Source organism: Pygocentrus nattereri, chromosome 27, assembly GCF_015220715.1.
Source record: "Pygocentrus nattereri isolate fPygNat1 chromosome 27, fPygNat1.pri, whole genome shotgun sequence".
Lineage (NCBI taxonomy): Eukaryota > Metazoa > Chordata > Actinopteri > Characiformes > Serrasalmidae > Pygocentrus > Pygocentrus nattereri.
The window spans coordinates 5,204,677-5,225,488 of NC_051237.1; the positions used below are offsets into that span (position 1 = coordinate 5,204,677).

At 38.9% G+C, this 20,812-nt stretch overlaps 2 protein-coding genes across 2 annotated transcripts; both read right to left on the bottom strand.

The window, feature by feature from the left end:
• Positions 1-14,193: 14,193 nt before the first annotated feature.
• Positions 14,194-15,513, bottom strand: fabp4a (fatty acid binding protein 4a). Its single transcript, XM_017693748.2, has 4 exons — positions 15,356-15,513; positions 14,971-15,146; positions 14,743-14,844; positions 14,194-14,454 (listed from the first exon to the last, which is right to left on the bottom strand). Exons 1-4 carry the CDS (start codon positions 15,426-15,428, stop codon positions 14,401-14,403), a joined length of 405 nt encoding a protein of 134 aa, XP_017549237.1. The 5' UTR covers positions 15,429-15,513; the 3' UTR covers positions 14,194-14,400.
• Positions 15,514-16,246: 733 nt separating this feature from the next.
• Positions 16,247-18,437, bottom strand: mrpl53 (mitochondrial ribosomal protein L53). Its single transcript, XM_017693762.2, has 3 exons — positions 18,308-18,437; positions 16,655-16,767; positions 16,247-16,456 (listed from the first exon to the last, which is right to left on the bottom strand). Exons 1-3 carry the CDS (start codon positions 18,397-18,399, stop codon positions 16,338-16,340), a joined length of 324 nt encoding a protein of 107 aa, XP_017549251.1. The 5' UTR covers positions 18,400-18,437; the 3' UTR covers positions 16,247-16,337.
• Between the last annotated feature and the right edge of the window lie 2,375 nt (positions 18,438-20,812).

The window sequence follows — 20,812 nt, forward strand, 5'->3', positions numbered from 1 at the left end:
CCCTTGAGAAACTGTCATTTTTAAGTATGTGCACTTTCGCTGTGTTTTGGGCTCCTCAAACACCTGAATAAAGTGTCTGGATATTTGCTGATGAGAGGTTTAGGCAAGTTAGATTAGGGAAAATAAAAATGAGAGTGGGGGGAGAGCTGCAGACCACCCACACTTGCAACACTGTGTGCACTTTTCAAGAGGTTTAAGAGAATATTTAAAGGGGAATTCAACAGATTTTTCATTTATAATTTACAATAATTTAAGCATTGATGTAAATGTATTCAGAGTGGTTTGATGTGAAATGCTTCACTGTAAAGAGACTTACTGACTGTCATCATTACAGTGGTCATGATAGAAACCAGGGGTTGTGATGTGTACAACAGAAATATGACCATTTTATTTACTATCCAAACTATGAGTGAATCTTAACTGGTCTATATAGTTTTTATATGTACTTTTGATGCATCTACCTTTCCATCATGACAGCATTTAATAAAATATGTTCTTGGCCAAAAGCTTTGCTAATAAATGTCTCAGGGGTCAGCCAGCATATTCTTAACTATTCTGTGTAATCATTTTTGCTTTTAGAAGTATTAAACTCTTCAAACATTTGGTTCCCATCACCATCACTTTGTACAATTCTGATTTGTTTTGTTCTCTAGAACCAAGAATTTCACATCAAATGACTCTGGATGATATTGTCGGCATCCAAACCATTTAATTTTACTGTAGTTTTGAAGCATCAGCAGAATTCCCCTTTACGTCAAGGCTATCCAGAGGTTGCCTGAGCCCATTTCCTCACCTAGTTAAAAAACAAACATTATTTTATACTATAGCATAATACATTTTTATTTCCATGTTAAATGGTATTTTTAATATCATATTTAATATGGTATTAATATGGTATATAAAAATTTCATTTTTCTAATGAATGAATGAATACCATATTTTAATATATACAATGTTATAAACTCCTGAACACCATTCATGTTATGAATCCTACCAACCTGCTTTATTTCTATATGGTTTTGTTTTCTTGGCCCCTAACATATATGAATAAATTAGTGAATAAATGAATGAACTTTATGTGCAAGTATTTTTAAAGGATTGCCACAAGGAGGCAGCACTGTCTTTCCTATGCAAAGTTTGGGTAAATTACAGTTACATTCCGAAACACACTCTATGTTTGAACTTGAGCTTTTCCTTGGCTGCATGAAAAATAAGATTAAAAAAGTCTTTTACCAAAAACTGAATAAATGAAATGAAGATTCTGTGCTATAGCTCAGAGGTTCCTGGTTTTGTTGTGTGGAATCCCCTTATCAGGTCTACATCTCTGTTCTGTTCCAGTTCCTAAGAAATCTGAGTCAGGTCATCTGCATTCATCAGCCCCTAGTTGAAGAGCATTAGGAGACTAAAGAAAGTGAAAAAGGAAACACACAGTGAGTCCCAGGCGATTAGATTGGGTACATGCCCTCTTGATGAAAGGCAGTTTAATTTCTGACCCTGAAAATAACCTGTATATCAGTAACTTGATCTGCATGCATCTCTCTGCTGGCATAAGAGCTCACTGAAGGCAATAGGGACAGAGGATGTTAGCCACCAAAATCTCTTCCGGAAACAACCTGGTTTTTCCCCGGCCGCTTATTGGGGTGGCCAGCTGTTAAAAAGCTGTGATGTATTTATTTCCCTGTGTCGCTGCCTTTCTCTATTGGTGGTGTATTTGCTGACTGGGCTGCACTGGGCCTGTGAGTAAGGTCTGGCGTGTCTAGTGCCTGTGCTGGGCCCTGAATGGAGGCCCCCAGGCGTAAAAGAATGGACCCGTGTGAGCCTGATCACCCCTGACAGGCCACGGGGTGAATTGCCCAAAAATAATCAGGGTAAAATAAAAGCTGCATCCAGCAAACGCTGACCTCCATGGAACCTGCCAACAGTTGAGGATTATGGATGAAGTGTGTGTGTGTTTGTGTGCGTGTGTGTGTTGGCTGTTGAGACACAATCACAGTCAATGTTGAGCTCAGTGCTGGTTTCAGTTTGAGCTGCTGGGTCACACTGTTCACAAAAAAATTCTATCAAGGGTTAAACAGCTCCATCTGCAATAGCAGGATAACTGAGCACAAGAATCCAGATGGACAGTTATTGCTTGTGAAATGCACTTTTTTAGTCTGAACTTTGTTACCAGTCGGATTGTGTCAGCAAAAGAAGTTTGGAGAGGAGTGTGGATGACTCACTCATCGGTTCCCACACCCTGTCTGTCCCAGAGCTAGGAACTTTGCGTCACATACAGAGGTCATGAATGTAGTGTGAAGAAATCATTGGGCCAGTTGGGAAGTGCAGTTGACCAATTTGATATGGATGAAATTTTAATGTCTCATTACAAACCCATTTGAAAGAGAAATCCAGATGAATACTGGTGCCCTTTCAGGTTTTATGAGGATCTATGAGAGGATCTGCTGATATGAGAAGAATGGCATTCAAATTAAGCCCCTAAGAAGACAAAGCAAAGAAGAAACCCATACAAGTATTCATTTGCAAAAGTCTGGGCACCTCTGGTTGAACTATGTGTTCTAAATTTTGTACAGGACAACAAGAAGAACACATTTCTGCACATTTTAATGCACAATAACTCTTTACTTTCTGAATTTAACATACTGAAAAAAAAACAGAATAAATGCCATATTTAAGTGTGCTCTCTGTAGAGGAAGCATTAACATGTTTTCAGTTTTACAGATATCAGTGATAAAATGGGGAGAAGGTGGGTGGAGCTGGCGCTAACACAGGCCACCGTATAAAATCCATTTACATCATATTGTTGCATTTGGAACACTGTGTTTTTGTCATTTTTTATTAGTTTTTTTGTTCATACAGAATTTAAAACGCTGGTTGCAATAAATATATTGTGCTAAAATGTATTCATGATGAATGGAGAAATAGAAATACTTCGAAGTTGCTTTCATAAAAAAATCTTGCTCCATTAAACTTCCATTAAAAAAATCATGTTTTTTTTCCTATTAAGTTACCGTTTTGAAGATATGAGATTTTGGTGCACTAGCAAAGGTATTCTTGTTATTATTCTGTTGTATATACATAGAAACACTTTGCATGACTAGTAGGCCCTGGTATATTCAAACTGGTTCTTGAACCACAGTGCCAGACCCCACCTCTTACAAAATGCTGTGGTCCATAATTACAGCAGCTTAGTGCATACTTCATTTTTATGCATGCAAAAGTTTGGCCACCCCTGGCAAAATTAAGTTTTGTGGTCAAAATAAGTTAACACATCCTCTATTCACTCTTCTGCACAATTATTGATTATTTGCTGAATTTATCACATTGGGGAAAAAAGTAAATGTAATAGATGGCCTGTACAAAAGTTATGGCACAGTGTATATTTTATGTTTTATTTTTTTCCAATATGTAAACTCAGCAAACAAATAGAAATCATGCACTAAAATTAGCAGGAAAGTGCCATTTAAGAGTCTTCTCTGTGGAGGAAGTTTTTCTTTATTTGCACTTAGAAAATAGACACAACACATAATTTGATGAGGGGTGTTCAAAACTTTTGCATACGACTGCATCTACAAGTCTTCAGTAATAGATTTTAGTTGCTACTGTCCTCAGCAACTCTTAATCCCACAGCCAGACATCTGTAAAGATCAATGTCCTAATCTGGGAATTCTCATTCCTCAGCTGTTCAGAAGGCATTACTTAATGCATTGAACGGGAAGTATACACAAGAGAATTGCAACTCCTGGTGTTGTAACAAAAGAAAGAATCATGTGATCTGACCACATTTGAGCTAGCATTTTCTTTATTGTATAGTCAATTGATTCCATGTCTAAAAACATTTAGGATAATTTCTTGTGAAAAGAACAGCTTTTGCATCTAAGAAAAAAGAAAACTCTGGGCCCCTTTGTCTCATCTATATGATTGCTACTGAGTACATTGTCCACTCCAGAAAAGCAAATCCCCTTTCTCCTGGGATTTGTGACCTGCCATATGCATTTGACACACAGACCCAATTAAGTGAATTATGTATGCTTTTGGAGATTGCGGAGGCCAGCACCGGTCTGAGGGGGTTAGTGTCCTGCAGTCAGCTCTCATATACCTCCCACCACCTCCTTTTTTGTGATCTGACCGAAGCAGCATTCAGCCCAATATGTGGCCCTGTCTATCTGGAAGTCACATGAGCCACTTCCCCCTCCGCTTTTCTGGATCAAAAGTTAGCCATGAGAAAAACCACGGAGCGCGCTGAAACTCCAGAGCCACTGACAATGATGTTTGTTTTCTTTACTCGCAGCTGCGCCTTTACTCCAACTCGAGTGGCCTCCGTTTCAAAGAGCTGATTTGTGTGCTTTATCAGGCATATTTAGCACTGAATAATCCTCATGAGTAATGGGCCATGTTGCCATTTTTGACTCTGCATGCTTTGTGGTTTGTTGCACAGGATACTTAAGGCCAAGTGGCCTTGTTTGTGATTTTCCCCAGTTCGGGGCTAAATGGACAGCAAATGGTCAAAGCCTTATTTACATGCAAGAAGAAGAAAGGTTGGTAAATGACAGATGGCTTCCTATTTCCTCCATGCTATCACAAGGCAATGTTATCTTTCCCCCACAGAGTGTGGAAGTGCGTGTTGTGTTGGAAAGTAATCGAAGGGTGTTCACGAACCATTGTTTTAAACTTGTGGTTTTAAATATGATAAAGTGTAAGGACGACCACCTTTTTTATATACATATTGAAAGCCATCAGTCACAATGAAGACTCACCTAGTGTATGTTTACATGTTCACTTGCTCATATTCCATTTCTCTTTCCTACAGGAAAAAAAGATCTTATTCATTGTTTGAACTGGAGGACATCCATGGAAAACAATGGCACCGGATGAAAGGGCACAGCAGTTTAAATAATCAGCATCCCTAAAGACACTTGCCCTATAAAACTTCAAGTGATGAATTCACGGCCTTAGGGCAACATAGTCTAGGCCAAAGTGTAATTAAAGTCTTATCTACCACAGCACCATATTCTTCTAAACAAGTCAAATTCCTCACATCCCTCCCCTTTTCCTTGTCTGCTGCCAAATGTGGCCATGCTGACCCCTTAGAGCCAAGACTGGACTATTACTAGACTAAAGGATTGTCAACATTTTCCCCCCTAAAATTCCATGGAAGACTAAAAGCCAACTCCCCTTCCTCAGACCATATTGACTACATTGAAAAGCCACTTCCCATTGCAGTCTATAAGGGGGAAAAAGCTCATGATGGAAACATTTCCTTCAGCGTGATGTTGTACTGATCTGTACTATTAATTAAACACTTTCATAATAGTTGCATAAGTCATTGTTATGGAATGATGCTCCCTGCCCAACTCCTGAGGTCACAACGACCAGTCACACCCCACATGGACCTTTACTAAAGCAAAACACACCGTACTTATAATATGTAATTAATGACATTGGTTAAGTGGTAGTTATACTGTTACTCATACAGTACTGTGCAGAAGTCAGAGTCAGCCCTTCGTTCATTTCATTTCCAGGCCATCAAGTGCAAGTTATTCATTTTTCAGCATCAGAAACAGCAAAAACCATATTGTGGCATTGGTGTAGAAGAAGCTGCAGAAAACATTGAGCGTAGAGCTAAATGTTCCTTTATTGAACTGGCACTTCAATAGGTAACAAGTAATGCCCGGCCCACCACTACTAAGTAACAATGAGAACAGTGGAAAAGTCATCAGCAGCCACACGGCTTCACTCCACACTAAACCCACACTAACTACCCCATAGCCCAACACAATTAAAACCCAGTCAGAACATAAACACGTCTTTAACTAACAGCAACAACCTTATTAGCATGTAGAACAGCAGCAACATTACCTTTTTACACCAGAAGCGTGGTGCCCCCTGACAAACGCTTTGCATGGCCACACCTCCTGGGCTACTGTGCAGACCATTGCACATGTTTAGGAAAAAATTACACAGAGGATTCCACAACTAAATATAATACCAAGATTTTCAGCATTTAATGTGTCCATCCTTTGCCTTTATTACAGCTTCTATTCTTTTTGATGGACTTGCTTTTAGTTTTTTCAGAGAAATCTGCAGGGTTATTTTTTACACCTCCAAAATTCAGTCTTAGAAGTTGGATGTATTTCCTGCTTCTTGCAATCCAAGTAATCCCAAACACATACAGTGACATTGAGGTCTGGACTCTGGGGTGGTCAGTCTTTGTTCTGCACACACCAGCATCTTTTTTTATATGTTTTATCATTTATTTTAATTGTTTTCTCTCTTATTTTCTTCTTAACAGCTACACATCCTTTCAGACTCATAGTGTTGAGTCTTCTTACAGTGGAAGGATGGACAGAAACACGTGTGGGTTTTTTCTAAAGCACAAGTGGAGCTTGATTTTCTCCTCTCTCTCAAAGATGAAAGCTTTAAGAGCTGTTTATCTAAGGGTGACAGTTTTGCTGGTCTACCACGTTGTGATGGTTGTTAGGATGGTTGGTTGTTGCCATTTTATCTATATCTTTTAATGATTTTCTGTACTCTGGATTTTGGAAGCTCCTGTGTTTTCATCTATTTTTCCTTGACTTTCCTTTTCCTTGTGCAGTTGGATTATCTTATATTTAATTTCTTTAGAAACATTTCCTGGAAAATAAATTACTTTTACTTAATACCTGTTTTGATGTTTAGAAGTTACAGAAGGATATGTGCACAGTACTGTGTGTATTTAAAAATGTTTAATGTCAAAACAGTAGGTCATGTTTTCCTTTCATACATTAGAAAAGGTTTTAAGATTTATTAATAATGCTGTGATTTACTCAAATATGTTGACTATTAAAATATTGTGTTACAAATATGTAGTCGTATGAAAAAGTTTAGGTGCCACCTGTTTTAAATTACATGTCTTGTTGAATTTAAGTAAATATCCTTTATAGAAAGCACACATTTGCACATTTTAATAAACAATAAATAAAAATCAAACAAAAATGACAGCCTATTTGCTAAATTTCTTATATTGGAAAAAAAAACAGAAAATGTGGCCTGTTCAAAAGATATAGCACATTTTATGTTTCAAGTTTTTCATGTTTTTTTTCCCCAAAAATGTCATATTTGCACGTTTCCTGTAAAAAAAAGTGTTATTTTCACTTAGAAAATCTGTAAATTGACCAGTGACCAGAGGTGTTTGGGGAAAATATGCTGAAGGGTGAATATAATGCCTGAAGAGAACATTCAAAGTGAACTATTTTGAACATAATACAAAAGATTCAAATGACATAAAATAATTTATACATGTTTAAATGCAATCAATAAAATATGAAATCAGTTAATACAGTAACTCTAGTCCAGTTTTTACAGTTATTCAGATTCACTTCTCTGTGACACTTTCTAATGCTACTGCTGGCAGTGGGCCTTCATGGTTAGCTGCAGTTCCCCTGTTCTCACATCCCGTTGACCTCCCTTTTGTTTCCCACTGCAGTTCTGGGATCTGATAGAAATCTGTACCTGCTGTCCAAGACAGGTCAGCCCGGATGCTGCATTCTAAAACACGACAACACAATGAAGTTAAGTAAGGACAAACTGCACATTTAAATGACGTAAACTTCATAGCAGCCATTTAATATAAACCAAGTGTCTAAACATAACAGCAAGAGTTATTTTTGTTTGCCAGAAAGCCGTCATCTGTTTTCAGAGGCTGTCAGTTATTTTTGTTTTTCACAGAGCTCTGATGTTCTCAGATGCATTTTCAAATAAAAATGTTGATTGTTATTAACAGTATTAAAATTATTAAAGTGCCCCGATAATTTAATTTTATATTAACATTTTATTTTTAGGTCCAATATTTAATGTCACTGGTAATGATTCACAGTTCATCTCCAACTGAAGAGTTTTCTTGTATGTGTAAAGCCCACTCTCAACAATGTTGAGAAAGTGGTCTAGAATGTGTTTTAGAATGAAATCCTTTAACTGTATTTCTAAATGCAATAAATATACAAATGTAATAGTTTCAGAGCTGACCTAGTCTGCTTTTTAAAGGGCCGATGTGCTTTAGTTTTCTTGCATTTAGTTTTCTTGATGTCCACTTAAAACACCAAAGTGTTGGTGTCATTGGAGTCATTTTGCATTTTTACATGACCATTTTCCATGACCATTAACTTAGAGTTAAACATGCTGTTTCTGTTACTGCGCCTTTAAGACTGATCTACACTATATGGACAAAAGTATTGGGACACACCTCTTAATCACTGAATTCAGATGTTTAATTCAGTCCCATTGTCACAGATATTCAGTGATCAACTGTGAGTGGTACTTTTGAAGTGGTAGCTTTTAAGAAGCACAGCAACTCAGCCACAAAGCGTCAGACCAAGTAAAGTTACAGAGCAGGGTCAGCGAGTGCTCCTCTATCATTAACATCAGCACAAAACTGTGCACCGGGAACTTCATGGCATGGATTTTCTACGGCCGAGCAGCTGCATTCATGCTTTACATTGCCAAGCACAATGCCAAGGTTTTGGAGGGAGGTGGTTGGGGGTGGGGGATCTGGAGCAGTGGAAACACAATCACACTTCTTTATCTGGCAGTCTGATGGACCAGTCTGGGTTTTGTAAATGCCAGGAGGACACTACCTGCCTGACTGCAATGTACCAGCTGTAAAGTTTGGCAGAGGAGAGATAATAATATAGGGTTGGCCTAGGACCCTTAGTTCCAGTGAAGGGAAATCTTAATACTTCAGCATAACAAGACATTTTGGACAAATGCATGCTTCCAACTTTGTGAGAACAGTTTGGAGAAGGCCCTTTTCTGTTCCAGCATTACTGTGCCTCAGCGCAAAAAGCAAGGTCCCTAAAGGCATGGCTGGGTGAATTTGGTGTGGAAGGACTTGACCTCATCAAACACCTTTGGGATTAACTAGAATGGGGACTGCGAGCCAGGCCATCTTGTCCAACATTGGTGTCTGACCTAAACAAGTGCTCCTCTGCATGAATGGACAAAACATGAAGAAATGCACAGACACTCAGCCTTCCTAGAGGAGTGGGAGCTGTTATAGCTGCTAAGGACGGACGAACTCCATATTAATGCCTATGGATTGAGAAAAATGTGTTGGTGTCCTAATACTTTTGTTCATATAATGTATGTCAGTCATTTCTGGTCTGATTGGCTGCCCTGTATTGTGCCTCATTCAAGAAGCAGCCTGGACGGAAACATTCCTTATAATGTCAGCAAAAATGGGTGGAGCTAAACTGCTGTAGGCTGAATGGGCAGATATATGTAAAATGAGTAGCTTTTTTCAGTGGCATCACAAAAACAGTGAATTCAAAACAGGCTTTGTTTCCATATATGGACTGTGTGAACTGTGGAAGAAAACTCAGCTCACTCCATGAAACGGATAAAAGAACTATAGGACACTATGAGAAAATTGGTTCCATATGAGATGAGATAGTCTACATCTGTGGCAGGTCACACCTGGCTTTCTGGTGCTGTTTCACTATAAAGGGGTCAGAGAGCAGTATATTCACAGCTCCATACTGAGCAGGGCGCCTGCTGAGGGTTACTGATTACATACCCTGGCTGAAAGCAAGAAGTTGAACCACGTGCATGATTGCCTTTAATTCACAGACGCAGAGGAAAGAATTCCAATGTGAAGGGTGAGGCTTTTGAGGGTTTTGACTCATCCATTTCACACAACTCAGTTCTTCTCATGTCAACCAGTCATTCTCATAAACCACTGTCAGTGTCAACACGAGCAGAACTGCTTAGAAGTGTCACCACCCTCTACAGCTTGTACAAGATATCAAAGAATCTCTCAAAAGAGTCTGTGACTTTTTGGAGCTGCCTTTGAATCTAACATGAAGGAGACTAATTAACCTCATGTGCCTTGCTGTCCCACCGGTGGAACAAAACTCTGTATTTTCTTTAGGGCATTGCTGCTTCTCAGTTATCTGAGTGAGAGAGATGAAACTATAGATGTTGGGCTACCTAACAAGCCCCAATTGTCTCACGCATGAGCTTTAATTTAATCATAGAATATATTACAACAAAAATGTATTTGAAGTCAATTTTTTTCAGTATATACAAGAAAAAAGTTATAAATTATATTCCAATATCAAAAGAAGAAAATCTATTTAACCCCTTAAAAGGCCGGTGCCCACCGGCAGGCCCAAAGTTTTATTACATGCTTCTATGACCAAAGAATAGCTCAATCAGTTTGCATTGAAGTCCTTGTAGTTGCTGAATAATAATCCTTAATATGTAATGAGCCTGGGGTTTTGAGAAGTTCTCATTAGATATGAAATGGTTAACCTTATTTAGTGCAAGGCTCCAGATTTATAAAGAACTCTGTGAAAGTCAGAGATCACCTTTCATTTAATTCCACTCAATACAACCATTTAGTACTTATTTTTCAGCATCAGGAAAAAAGCAGAAAACATACATTTAACAGAAACATACAAAGAAGTAGCATCAAGTAATTCAATATTTTTTCTTTTTAAGTATTCAGTGTGTCCACTTTTTGCCCTTTATTATAGTTTCCATTCTTTTTGGTAGACCTTCTTTCAGTTTTTCAAAGAAATCTGCAGGGATATTTTCCCACAGTTCAGTCTTAGAAGGTGGTTGAACTTTCTGCTTCGCCCTGTTACAAATTAGACTCGTAAAATCACACTCCACACATTCAGATGTCACAGGAATCACGTCTTGAAAGCTACACATCTTTTCAGACCCATAGAATTGAGTTATCTTCTCAAAATAGAAGGATTGTTTCAGATCTGAAGCAAGAGTGTTGCTTTCTCTTTTCTCTCAAAGATGATAGCTTTAAGCTCTGTGCATCTGATGGTGATACTTTTGGTGGTCTACCAAGTCTGGCAAGATTGCATGGCACAGCAAGTTAATTATTTTGAAACTAATCTCCTCGGAAATAGCTACTTTAGCCATTTTAGAAGCAGATGAGAAAGCAATTTGCAGCACAGCTGAGGTGTGTTTGAGTAGTGATTTGTGTAAATTTCAGCATCTCTTGAAAGGGAAACAAAGTCAGGAACTCCTTTGGGAACAGCTTTTTGTACACGGCTGTGTTTTAAGATTGGAAGGATGGAAGAGTTAATGAGTTAGTTGGTTGCACAAAAGTAAAGCATGGACAAATGCAATATAAAGCAAAGACAGATTTGACTTTATACTTGTATTGAAAGCTTTTGTGTAAGTTTCTGTTATTTACATCATCGCTGCCCAAAAACTTTATACATCATTTAAATACCACATTTGCCCTTCATAGTCTGTCAAAATTTGAATGGACCAATTATAAAGCTCCAAATGAACTTTAAAATCTTACGTGCACTTACATTAATTGAAAAGAATGTTTGTCTTCTCCAGTAAACCTATATTTTTAGAGATACTTATTTTTTTATTTGTTGGTTTGTTTGTTTCTTTGTTTTGACACCTGCAATGTTTTCTGCTTCTTTTTCTGCTGCTGACTGTGTCTGGTAATTAAATTAACAAAAGGCTGGTCTCTGCCTTTTTGTACTGTAATAGTACTCTACTCTCAGCCCAAGTGTTTGGTCTTTTTTTGCATTTTCCCATCTTTTCAAAACCACTACAGAGCTTAACTATCTCATTTTATATAGCTGCTTTTGAAGGACTATGAAAGGCTTGTTGCCCAGCAACAAACTTCCCTGCAGTCCTGCTGAAAGGAGTTGTGCTGTGAATGACTCCTGACTCTCAGCAGGTAACTAAGCAGGAGTGAACTCAAGGCCCTTTTTATCTCTTACTGCATTGACTATATCTGCAAACTCAACTGTCTGAAGAACACTCCTTCCGATGTGCAGTGTAAGTATACCAAATGTGTAATGTGTGCATATGTTCATGGCTGTATTGGTCTGGCTGCAAGTTTGCTAATATGAGTATACTTGCGCAGTTGTTGAATTAATCAGTAAAGGATTAGTAAAACAGTCCACAGGCAATAACAACTTTGCAGCAAGTCTCGTCAAATTTTATGGCCTCAGAGTGGAAAACAGCAGTTGCTTGAATAGCAGAGGATGCTGGGGAACTGTGGGATGGATGGCAGTAGCCTTGGCCTCATCCTTAGATTAGGCCAGACACAGTTGGATAACAGCATTGTGTATCTGAGAATAAGGAAGAAGGGTGGAAGGGTGTGAATGCTGTCCTGCAGAGCTGCTTTCCAGATGTTACCCAGAGGATATGACTTCATTCCCATAGTACTATCCAGGCAAAACAGGTTCCAAGACAAAATGATAGCACAGTAGCATGTTGTATCAATAATGCATACAATACCTCCACATCCTGCCATGTGACCACCTATGGTGCAGTACACAGACTCTATAGCTGTGCATTGTACAAAGCTTCCTACAGGTTGTTGTTTCACTATACTAGATTTGAATCTTCACAATAAAAGTCTTTTATGCAAAGTTTAAACAAATGGACATGGTCAGAGGTAAATCTGGAATCTCCAAACGGGAGTTAAAAATAATTTAAACTCTAAAAATAAGCTAAAAGGAAATTCCACTGACTTCTTTCTGCATAACTAGGTTGTTGACATATAAAGTGATTCAGAGTGGTTTGATGTGAAATAGTGCATTGTAGAGAAAGTTACCTTCTCAGATTTGTTGCAGTAGTGGTGATAGGAACCAGGAGTCGCAATGTCTCTGTGACTACACAGTCTAAAATACAAAGTGTGTCCACTTTGTTTACTAGCCAAAATAACACATGAACCTGCATGTTTTCTGAGTTTGTATGTCTAATGCTGATGATGCTAAAATAGTGGTTATTCCAAAAAAATGCTTTCGTTGGGGACTATTTTTTCACATTCATAACCATTTAGGGCATTAACCTTATGACAGGCAGCTTAAAGAGACATTGATTCTTCAGAGTTCTGGTTCTTATTCCTCCAAGTCCCTATGAGCCTCTCTCTGTTCCCCTCTCACACACAAACATGCCTAAGACTTGCGTACATGTCCTTTTGGATCACTGCCTTGTATCATGGTGAACTTCCACCTTATTACACAACCAAACCATATGGAGCAAATTAACCTCAACTCAATTCTGCCAAAAAGCATATATACAGCTGGAACACCGAAAGAGCCACTGAACGTCTTTGAACTGGATCTCCTTTACAATAACAACAAATATCTCTGAAGCAAATCAACATCATATGTTCTCCTCTTCATCTCAGCATGGTCAGGGGATGTGTTCTACTATCCTAAGTTTGGTCCTGCAGAATTTGACATTATTTTGATTAGCACCACTAATTTAAGTGCTGTTTTCCAGAGCCACCTCCCACCATCTAAACTTTATACTGCATAGGCAATAGGAACAGGCATTGTGTTTCTTGAATAGAGTGTTCGGATGGAGCTGGCCAATAATATACCTGCTTCAGCTGTTTTTGCTGTTAATCACAATCAGTGTATATCCTCTTTTACTGTCCTGGGAAAGTGGCCACCACTGGAACAGTTGATGATCTGAGTGCAGGCCAAAGGGAGCGTTCCTGCAAGGACCTATGCTCTGGTTTCCCTGTGTATGCTAAAACTATGTGCAAAAAAGGAAATGTCTAACCAAAAAAAGGAAAGGAAAGCATATCCTCTGTGACTCACCACACAGAGCACTTTGACATTTGTATTTTCATTCACTTCTTATGTTCTTACAGCTATATTCTATGTCAAAAGACATAGGAGAATCATTTAATACTGTACTACATGCATATATTATGGTTTCTGGATTGTAAAAGACATCTTACTTTAAGTGATTATATTAAAATAAGTTTTCATTACCACTGCTGTAGCTACAATAGCTACGGTCTTAAATATGCACTATACCAGGTTCACTGTTAGTGAACTTAGTTTACTGCTTGCTTGCTCTAAAGAAACTGTTTTCACTGAGGAAAAGTTCACTAATTCACTGTTAAGACTGTTAACTCTCACATTTAAAGCCAGATCTGTACCAAAAAATTGTCCTACACTGCAATGTTCAGTTTAACATGGATGGGAATGTCCAGAATGGCCTTGGACATCAGCTTACCACTTATTTTTTAGCTAGCAATTAAAATAAGAGAGTGACTGGTTACATTTATTTCAGGCTAGCTCTCCAATAGCTCCATTTGCAATGCGTCTTCATCAGCTTGCATGTAAAAGGCTTATGCGTCCTAAGCTTTGCTCATGCCACCAAATGCAACCCCAAAAATCAGGCTATATAAAGTAACACACAACACAGTTGAAGGCAAATGAAATCAGAACTTTATTCAAAGAACCACAATGAATAATGCTGAATGCACCTTAAAATACACCGCATGCATTGGCTTTGGTATCAATGAAAAAAAAAAAAAAAAACAAGAAAAAACAAGAAAAATAAAAGGACTTTTTTTTGTCTTATTGCTCATTGAACTGAGCCAGGCGTTCTTCAAATCACATCAGGATATCTTTATGCCTCTTTCACATACGTCCTCACTGCCACCACATCGCCCATCTTGCATTTCTGCAGGGGAAGAAATGCATACTGGTTTTTGTTTGTTTTTTAGAAAAATCATTTTTGTGCCCAAAAAAATTTATTTCAGGGTCTTGTAACAGCATCATTATAACCTGGTCTTATAACAGCATTATTACACCCAAATAATCCAAACACACCCTTGAATACCATTACTTAAAACAGCTATAGCCTAACTAATGTAGGGTTTAGATAGATGGATAGATAGACGGATGGATGGATGGATGGATGGGTGGATGATGGGTTTGGATTACCCCAACTCTTATACCAAATTCTTACCGCTATTAATTTCCCATCAGTCACTTCCCTCTCTATTGTAGTCTCTTTGCCGTCCCAGGTCTGTTTCTGCAGCAGTTTGCCATTGTCAAGGCTCATCACGGTCTGGGCACAGAAAAGGAGACACTCCGTTAAGCCCCCACAGACAGGGCAGTTAGCGTAAGCTAAATTTTTCGGGGGAAAACAAAAACAGCACCAACAACAACACTTCCCAGTTTAGCACTGACTGACCGTCGTCTTCCTGTCGTCAGCCGTGGTCTCCTCGAACGACTCGTTCAGTTTGAACTTAATCTCGGTGGTCTTAAAGGTGCTCTGGGACTTCATGCATACGAGCCCTTGGTCGTCCACACTCACTACAAGGTTGGGCTTGGTCCTGTTTCCTACCTGGCGGGTGGCGAAACCCACACCTGAAAAACGCGTTCAGTAGCGTCAGAGCTCAGAAATAACAGCGCACAACGGTCATTCGCTGCTCTGTATCAGCCTACAGTTAAAACAGATCCTGCCAAAACAAACGAAAACAAACGGGACTCGGCCCCTCAACATCTCCACAATCATTTGAGCCGTTACTTCAGTCTAACTTTAGCCTGTCAACTGAGAAGAACATAGTGGTCATTACCCAGAGCCTTCATGTACTCGTCGAAGTTCTCGCTGTTGATCATCTTCCACGTTCCCACAAATTTATCAACCATCTTCGCAGCTGATGTTGCGGTTGCTATGGCCACAAAGAGACACTCGGGTATCAACACAACACTCACTGAGCTTTTCGGCACCGCGCCGCCGCCGTTTTATGGTGTTTCTGCAGCACGTGCGCGATCGCGCCAACCAATCAGCGTGTTAAACGTCACTGAAGTGGCGTCCCACATTCGCTGACGCCCAGGGCGATGCAGAATGAGGGAAAAGGGTCCCAGAGCGAGTTTAGAGCACAGAACAGCCAACTGAACACAAGAGCACCACCTGACTGACTCACTTCTACTATAACGGCCTGGATGCTTAAAGACCTTAACGACACATGAATGTGCGCTAATGGTTATTCCAAAAGCAAGGGTATTAATAAGAAGCCTGCACCCCTTTGCTGCAGCATGCTGGAACATTGCTGTGAGGATTTACCTGCATCCAGCCACTAGTGCATTAGTGAGGTCAGTTACTAATGTTGGATGATGAGTTCTGGAAAAAAATAATGGCACCTCACTTCATACCAAAGGTGTTGAACGGAGAACACAGAGAACACAGTTCCACTATTGGTAAAGATTTTCTATGGAGATTATAAAAGCACTGTGCAAATGAATGCCTCAAAGTAGCTGAAGTAACTACATCAAAAGCAGTGTTTGTATAATTCTGGACATGAAATGTAGAATAACAAAGTAAATGCACTGAAATGTCCGTTTATCTGTATACCTGTTCATCCTCCCTTTCCCATTCATAAAAGAGATGCACATAAATCAGCTGTGAATTTCATTTCATCATCACTCAGTGTTAGAAATCTAAACAATAATAACTGAAAGGCATATGATCTGAGACAGTAGGTTTATTTAATGAAAACAGAGCATAAATAGGGCTTCACAACATAAAAAAGACACACAAAAAGCACATCGATACATCTATTTCTTCCCTCCTGTTTTGGCCTGGGGATCTTTAGCCATGCAGCGTGTCTGTAGAGCAGAAAGCATCTCTTGGCTCGTCAGTTTGGATCCTTTCATCACTAACCTTTCTCCATCCACTGTGGGGGGGGGGGAGAACAAGCATTAAAAATTAAAAAAGGAAGCCACAGGAAGGAAACCCACACCTCCACATGTCCATAAGCTACTAGGCCACAAGTTATCAGGCCAAAGACTACTATAAGACCATTACTACTTAAAGAGAAATCAGTCTGTGTCAGGGTGCGCATAACGGATATTCACAACTTGAGTTCACTCACTGAATGTGACGTCAATCACGGGATCTGACTGGTCATGTTTCACTTCTGTTATGACTTCACAGTTCATATTAGTCGCCCTCGCCTTTTCAGATCCCACCAAAACAAGAAAATCTCTGGAACAGAAATCATTAGCATGTGATTAACATTCAAAGGAGTCTATATGCAATTAACTGCCATATTTCTATAAGAACAGCAGATTTTACCAGTATTTTTTTTTGTGATTTGAGCTGACATAACTTTGAATTAAGCTTTCCAAAGCGCTGTATTTCAAAATTCCTTTACAAATAGGTAGCTCAATGGTGAGCAAAAACTGTGCATGGCAGCAGCTTTTTTAACCATTTAAAGCCTAAAGGCATGTATGTGGCTCATACTTGACTTCCACATTCATATAAAAAAAATAGCATACACAAATTTACATAGATCTTGAAATGAATAACTAGAGAGAAAACCCAGTGTTTAGCTTTTCACTTCAACTGTAATTCTAGTAGAAATCACATTGTAACTGACTATCAAACAGTTACTGGGGTTTCTCATTACTGACCACTAAATACTATCGCAAAAGTTACACAAAGATAATTCAGGTCTACCAGACACCTGACAGTTGCTTTACTTTCCTGATAGTCACCATCTTTTTCCCCTTGAAAGGTAAACAACTTTGATCTGCATGAATAAACACATGATCCACAATGAATCCCTGTTCAGTCATGAACATTGATGAACTTCATGTGTACCAACCCGTGCCTGATATCAGACAAGAAGAAGAAATTGCAGTGATGATGCTGGTAAAGGTTCTAGTTTCTAGCTTTATTTCATGCTTGAGACTAAACTCCTAAAAGAGGGCAGCACACCTTCCCAATCACACCTGTCAGCATAAGCAGCAGAACAAATGCAACTCAAGACCTCCAATAATTTCACAGTAGTCTTCAAACGCCATGATGATAAGCACAGAGTTCAAGGTAGAAAATACAGACTTCATGATTTTTGTAATCCACATCGTTTAGAATACTTTGTAAACCTACACTATGTAGAGTTGAGTGATTTCAAATTGCGAGGTAAGCATTAATGTTTGGGAGTTATGGGGGACTTCCCTCCTTTTAAGGTAGTCTATAATGTATCTGTTGCTCTTCTAAAACTCCGCCTAAAGCAACTTGTGAAAAAGGTGTTTTATAAATCGAATATATTATTCTTTGTTTATTACCTCTACTACGACATCACGCGAAGCCATAAGCAAAAGTTAACTACCACTGTCAAGGCGTTTTTACTGTAAGAAGGTAAAACTGTCTTATTTAACAGGCTATAGCCACAAACCCGAGAACAGCAGTTACACTAGTCAACCAGCACAGCCAGCAGCAGCTACTCCGCACAGAAACAGACGGTCTATAACACGATGCTGCGCGACGTTACGTCACTAGCGCGTTATATTCGCCTTCGCAGACACGAGCAAATGCAGCTACAGCAGGGCATTAAACACGCCCAGCTAACAGAGTTCAGGGATCAGGGATGAGGCTGAACTCGGCAGGCTTTCCCTGCTGCACCATTTAAGGTGGAACGGGAAAACTCGAAGAAGAAGCGGGCTTTACTATTCTTTCATCTCACACCACATTAACCTCAACCTCCGTCAGTCACCCCCCTGTAACAGTTTTATATACGTACCGTGTGGCGCGAACGTTGGACTCAAACGGGCAAAACTGTACAACTATTTTCTTGACCGCCTTTAGCACCACGGGCGCCCTGGACGTGGCCATGTTTCTTCTCTATAACCTTTGAACTACGGCGTTTTCAAACCCAAAAGGCTTCGCGGTCCGTTACATACTTTTAAGGTGACTTTGCTGGATTTAATATTAATAACCTAATCTAATCTAATAATATGATATACTTATAGTATATGTTATAACAGTACAACCTTTTGGAGACCGACTTATTTTTCGAGATTTAATGTCAATAATTATCCTGGCTGTGTTTGACGGTGCTGAACTCTTATTTTGACAGGTGGCTTTGCTGAAGGATGAATGAAAGACATTTTGACCAATGAAAAGCAAGCTGCAGCCTGTGCCCCGCCCACATATTTTAAATTAAACCACGGTACACGGCGCCCGTTCAGAAAATTCCTTTTCGTAAAAAAGAGAAAAAAAGTCCTTTTCTTTTCTTGGACATCAGCGAGAAAGCAATGACAAAACAATGCTTTTTATTTAATCTACTAATATACATTTTTACATTGTATTATTATTTTCATATGCTCTGTAAACTTGACTGAGAGTAACTATGAAGAAAAAATAAATAATTAAAAAGCTAAAGTGATAAAGCTAAAAGGTGATTTTTTTTTTTAGCAATTTTTGTATCAGATTACATTTACTGCAAATATTAACAAAACAACAGAAAATCCAAATTTGATTCTGAATCAACACATAAAAATGGTATATATTTTTTTACATGTTCATAGAAGGTATAACTGCTCATTTTATCATTTTAGACCAACCAGAACAAGCTCAGTGGCATTCATCCAAAGGTTTTGTTATTGGACATGAATGGTTAGTGGTCGAGCATGTGCCCCATTTGCCTCTTAATGACTAATAATTTGACACAAGAATGGCCGTAAAATGACGTGGGTCCAATTTCAACACATTTTAGCATCATTAATGATTCCTGCATGTTTAACTGCTCCAAAACACTTATGTCGTGTTGTCATTCTGTGGTCAGTGCCATGCTTTTATGCCCATATAAAGAGCTACTGGTCTAAAAGCAATTTCAAAATTTCTCTATGAAAAATGAATGGAGTTTTCAAAAACTGTCTCTGTCACATCCGGTAATAATCAAAAATGTGCCAAAGCTGATACGTTTTGTCCTGTGAACAGTTTTCTCTCAAATATCACTGGATGCTCTGAATTATGAAGTTGTCAAAGAGATATCAAATGTGAATATTATGTAAGCTAAAGTTGCGGTGCACTGAACTGATGTCATTAGTCTGGCAGCCTCCTTTAAAAAATGCATGAACCAGCACCCTTTGGCATGTGCTAGCTTTATAAGCTGACCTGCATTTAGGCCACTGCTGAAAATGAACAGACTGAAATTGGTTTTCACCTATTTTAATACTCTTCTGGTCATCCTTGAAGTAGACTGACAAACCACAATGAAATGTGACCATCGTCGAGCGGTGCTACAGGACTTGCGTATATCATCAGTACAGCATAGTACCTCAGTGTTTTGATCATTTTAATGTGTTTTTAATGTTAATAATGTTAATATCACTACTTAGACCCTGATAAACTGCTTTAGGCTATCAACATAACCTATTTATTCTTTCAATGCTGGTAACATTTTCTGATGAGGACATGTGCCGGGTTCTTGTGCAAATTTTTCCATTCCGCCTTTAATGATGCAGCAATTACATTCTGGTGCCTGAGGCATTATAGCTATCTAACTGCTGCAACATTTAAGGTAGAATGGGAAAAGTTGAACAAGAAACTAGAAAATAAGAAGTTGACTTCAGCTTTGCAGTCATAATGCTGGTAGTATTTATGATAAGCTGAATTTAGCTGTTACCATATTCTACCTAGAGGATTTATGTACAGAGCTACCATGAGGAGCCTGGCCTCTTCTTATTTCCTCTATTACATTAAACACATGGCTGCCAGAGGACACCCACGAGCGAGTCTGCATTGAATGGGAGTGACTGGAGCTAAACAGCTAAAAATGAGAAGTTAAATACATTCTAATCACTCGCCCAGGGCTTTCCCTTAATTTTAGGAAATGGAAGGATGTATTTTACTGAAAAAGCAAAGAAAACTTACTTGTACAGTTCCTTTTTTCTACAGCAAACTGGGCAGCAGGGCGCTAACATTGCTGCTACTGAGTGCTGATTGGTTGGCGAGCGAAGCAGCTCACTGGATGTTCGCACTCACTGATCTCATGAATAAGGTGCTGCTTTAAACTACTATATGTATTTTAAGCTGTTCGGTGTACATGAAATAAATGTTATCTATGGAATTAAAAGTATTAATATTTAAGCATTTGTAAACTGTGATTTTGGTCAAATGCTACTTCTTAACCCATTCATTTTGGACTCACTCAAGAGCGCCCTCTAGTGCCTGAAAACCTGGAAGACAGTACAGAGTGGCAATTCTTTTCAACAAGTTCTCAGGAGATGCATATAAATATGCA

Coding starts and splice junctions, on each gene's coding strand:
- fabp4a (XM_017693748.2), bottom strand. CDS start 15,428: ATGGTTGATAAATTTGTGGGAACGTGGAAGATGATCAACAGCGAGAAC. Junction 15,147..15,355: donor CGAGTACATGAAGGCTCTGG/GTAATGACCACT, acceptor CGCGTTTTTCAG/GTGTGGGTTTCGCCACCCGC. Junction 14,845..14,970: donor CTGACGACAGGAAGACGACG/GTCAGTCAGTGC, acceptor TTCTGTGCCCAG/ACCGTGATGAGCCTTGACAA.
- mrpl53 (XM_017693762.2), bottom strand. CDS start 18,399: ATGGCCACGTCCAGGGCGCCCGTGGTGCTAAAGGCGGTCAAGAAAATA. Junction 16,768..18,307: donor TCCAACGTTCGCGCCACACG/GTACGTATATAA, acceptor TTTCTGTTCCAG/AGATTTTCTTGTTTTGGTGG. Junction 16,457..16,654: donor CGTGATTGACGTCACATTCA/GTGAGTGAACTC, acceptor CCCCCCCCACAG/TGGATGGAGAAAGGTTAGTG.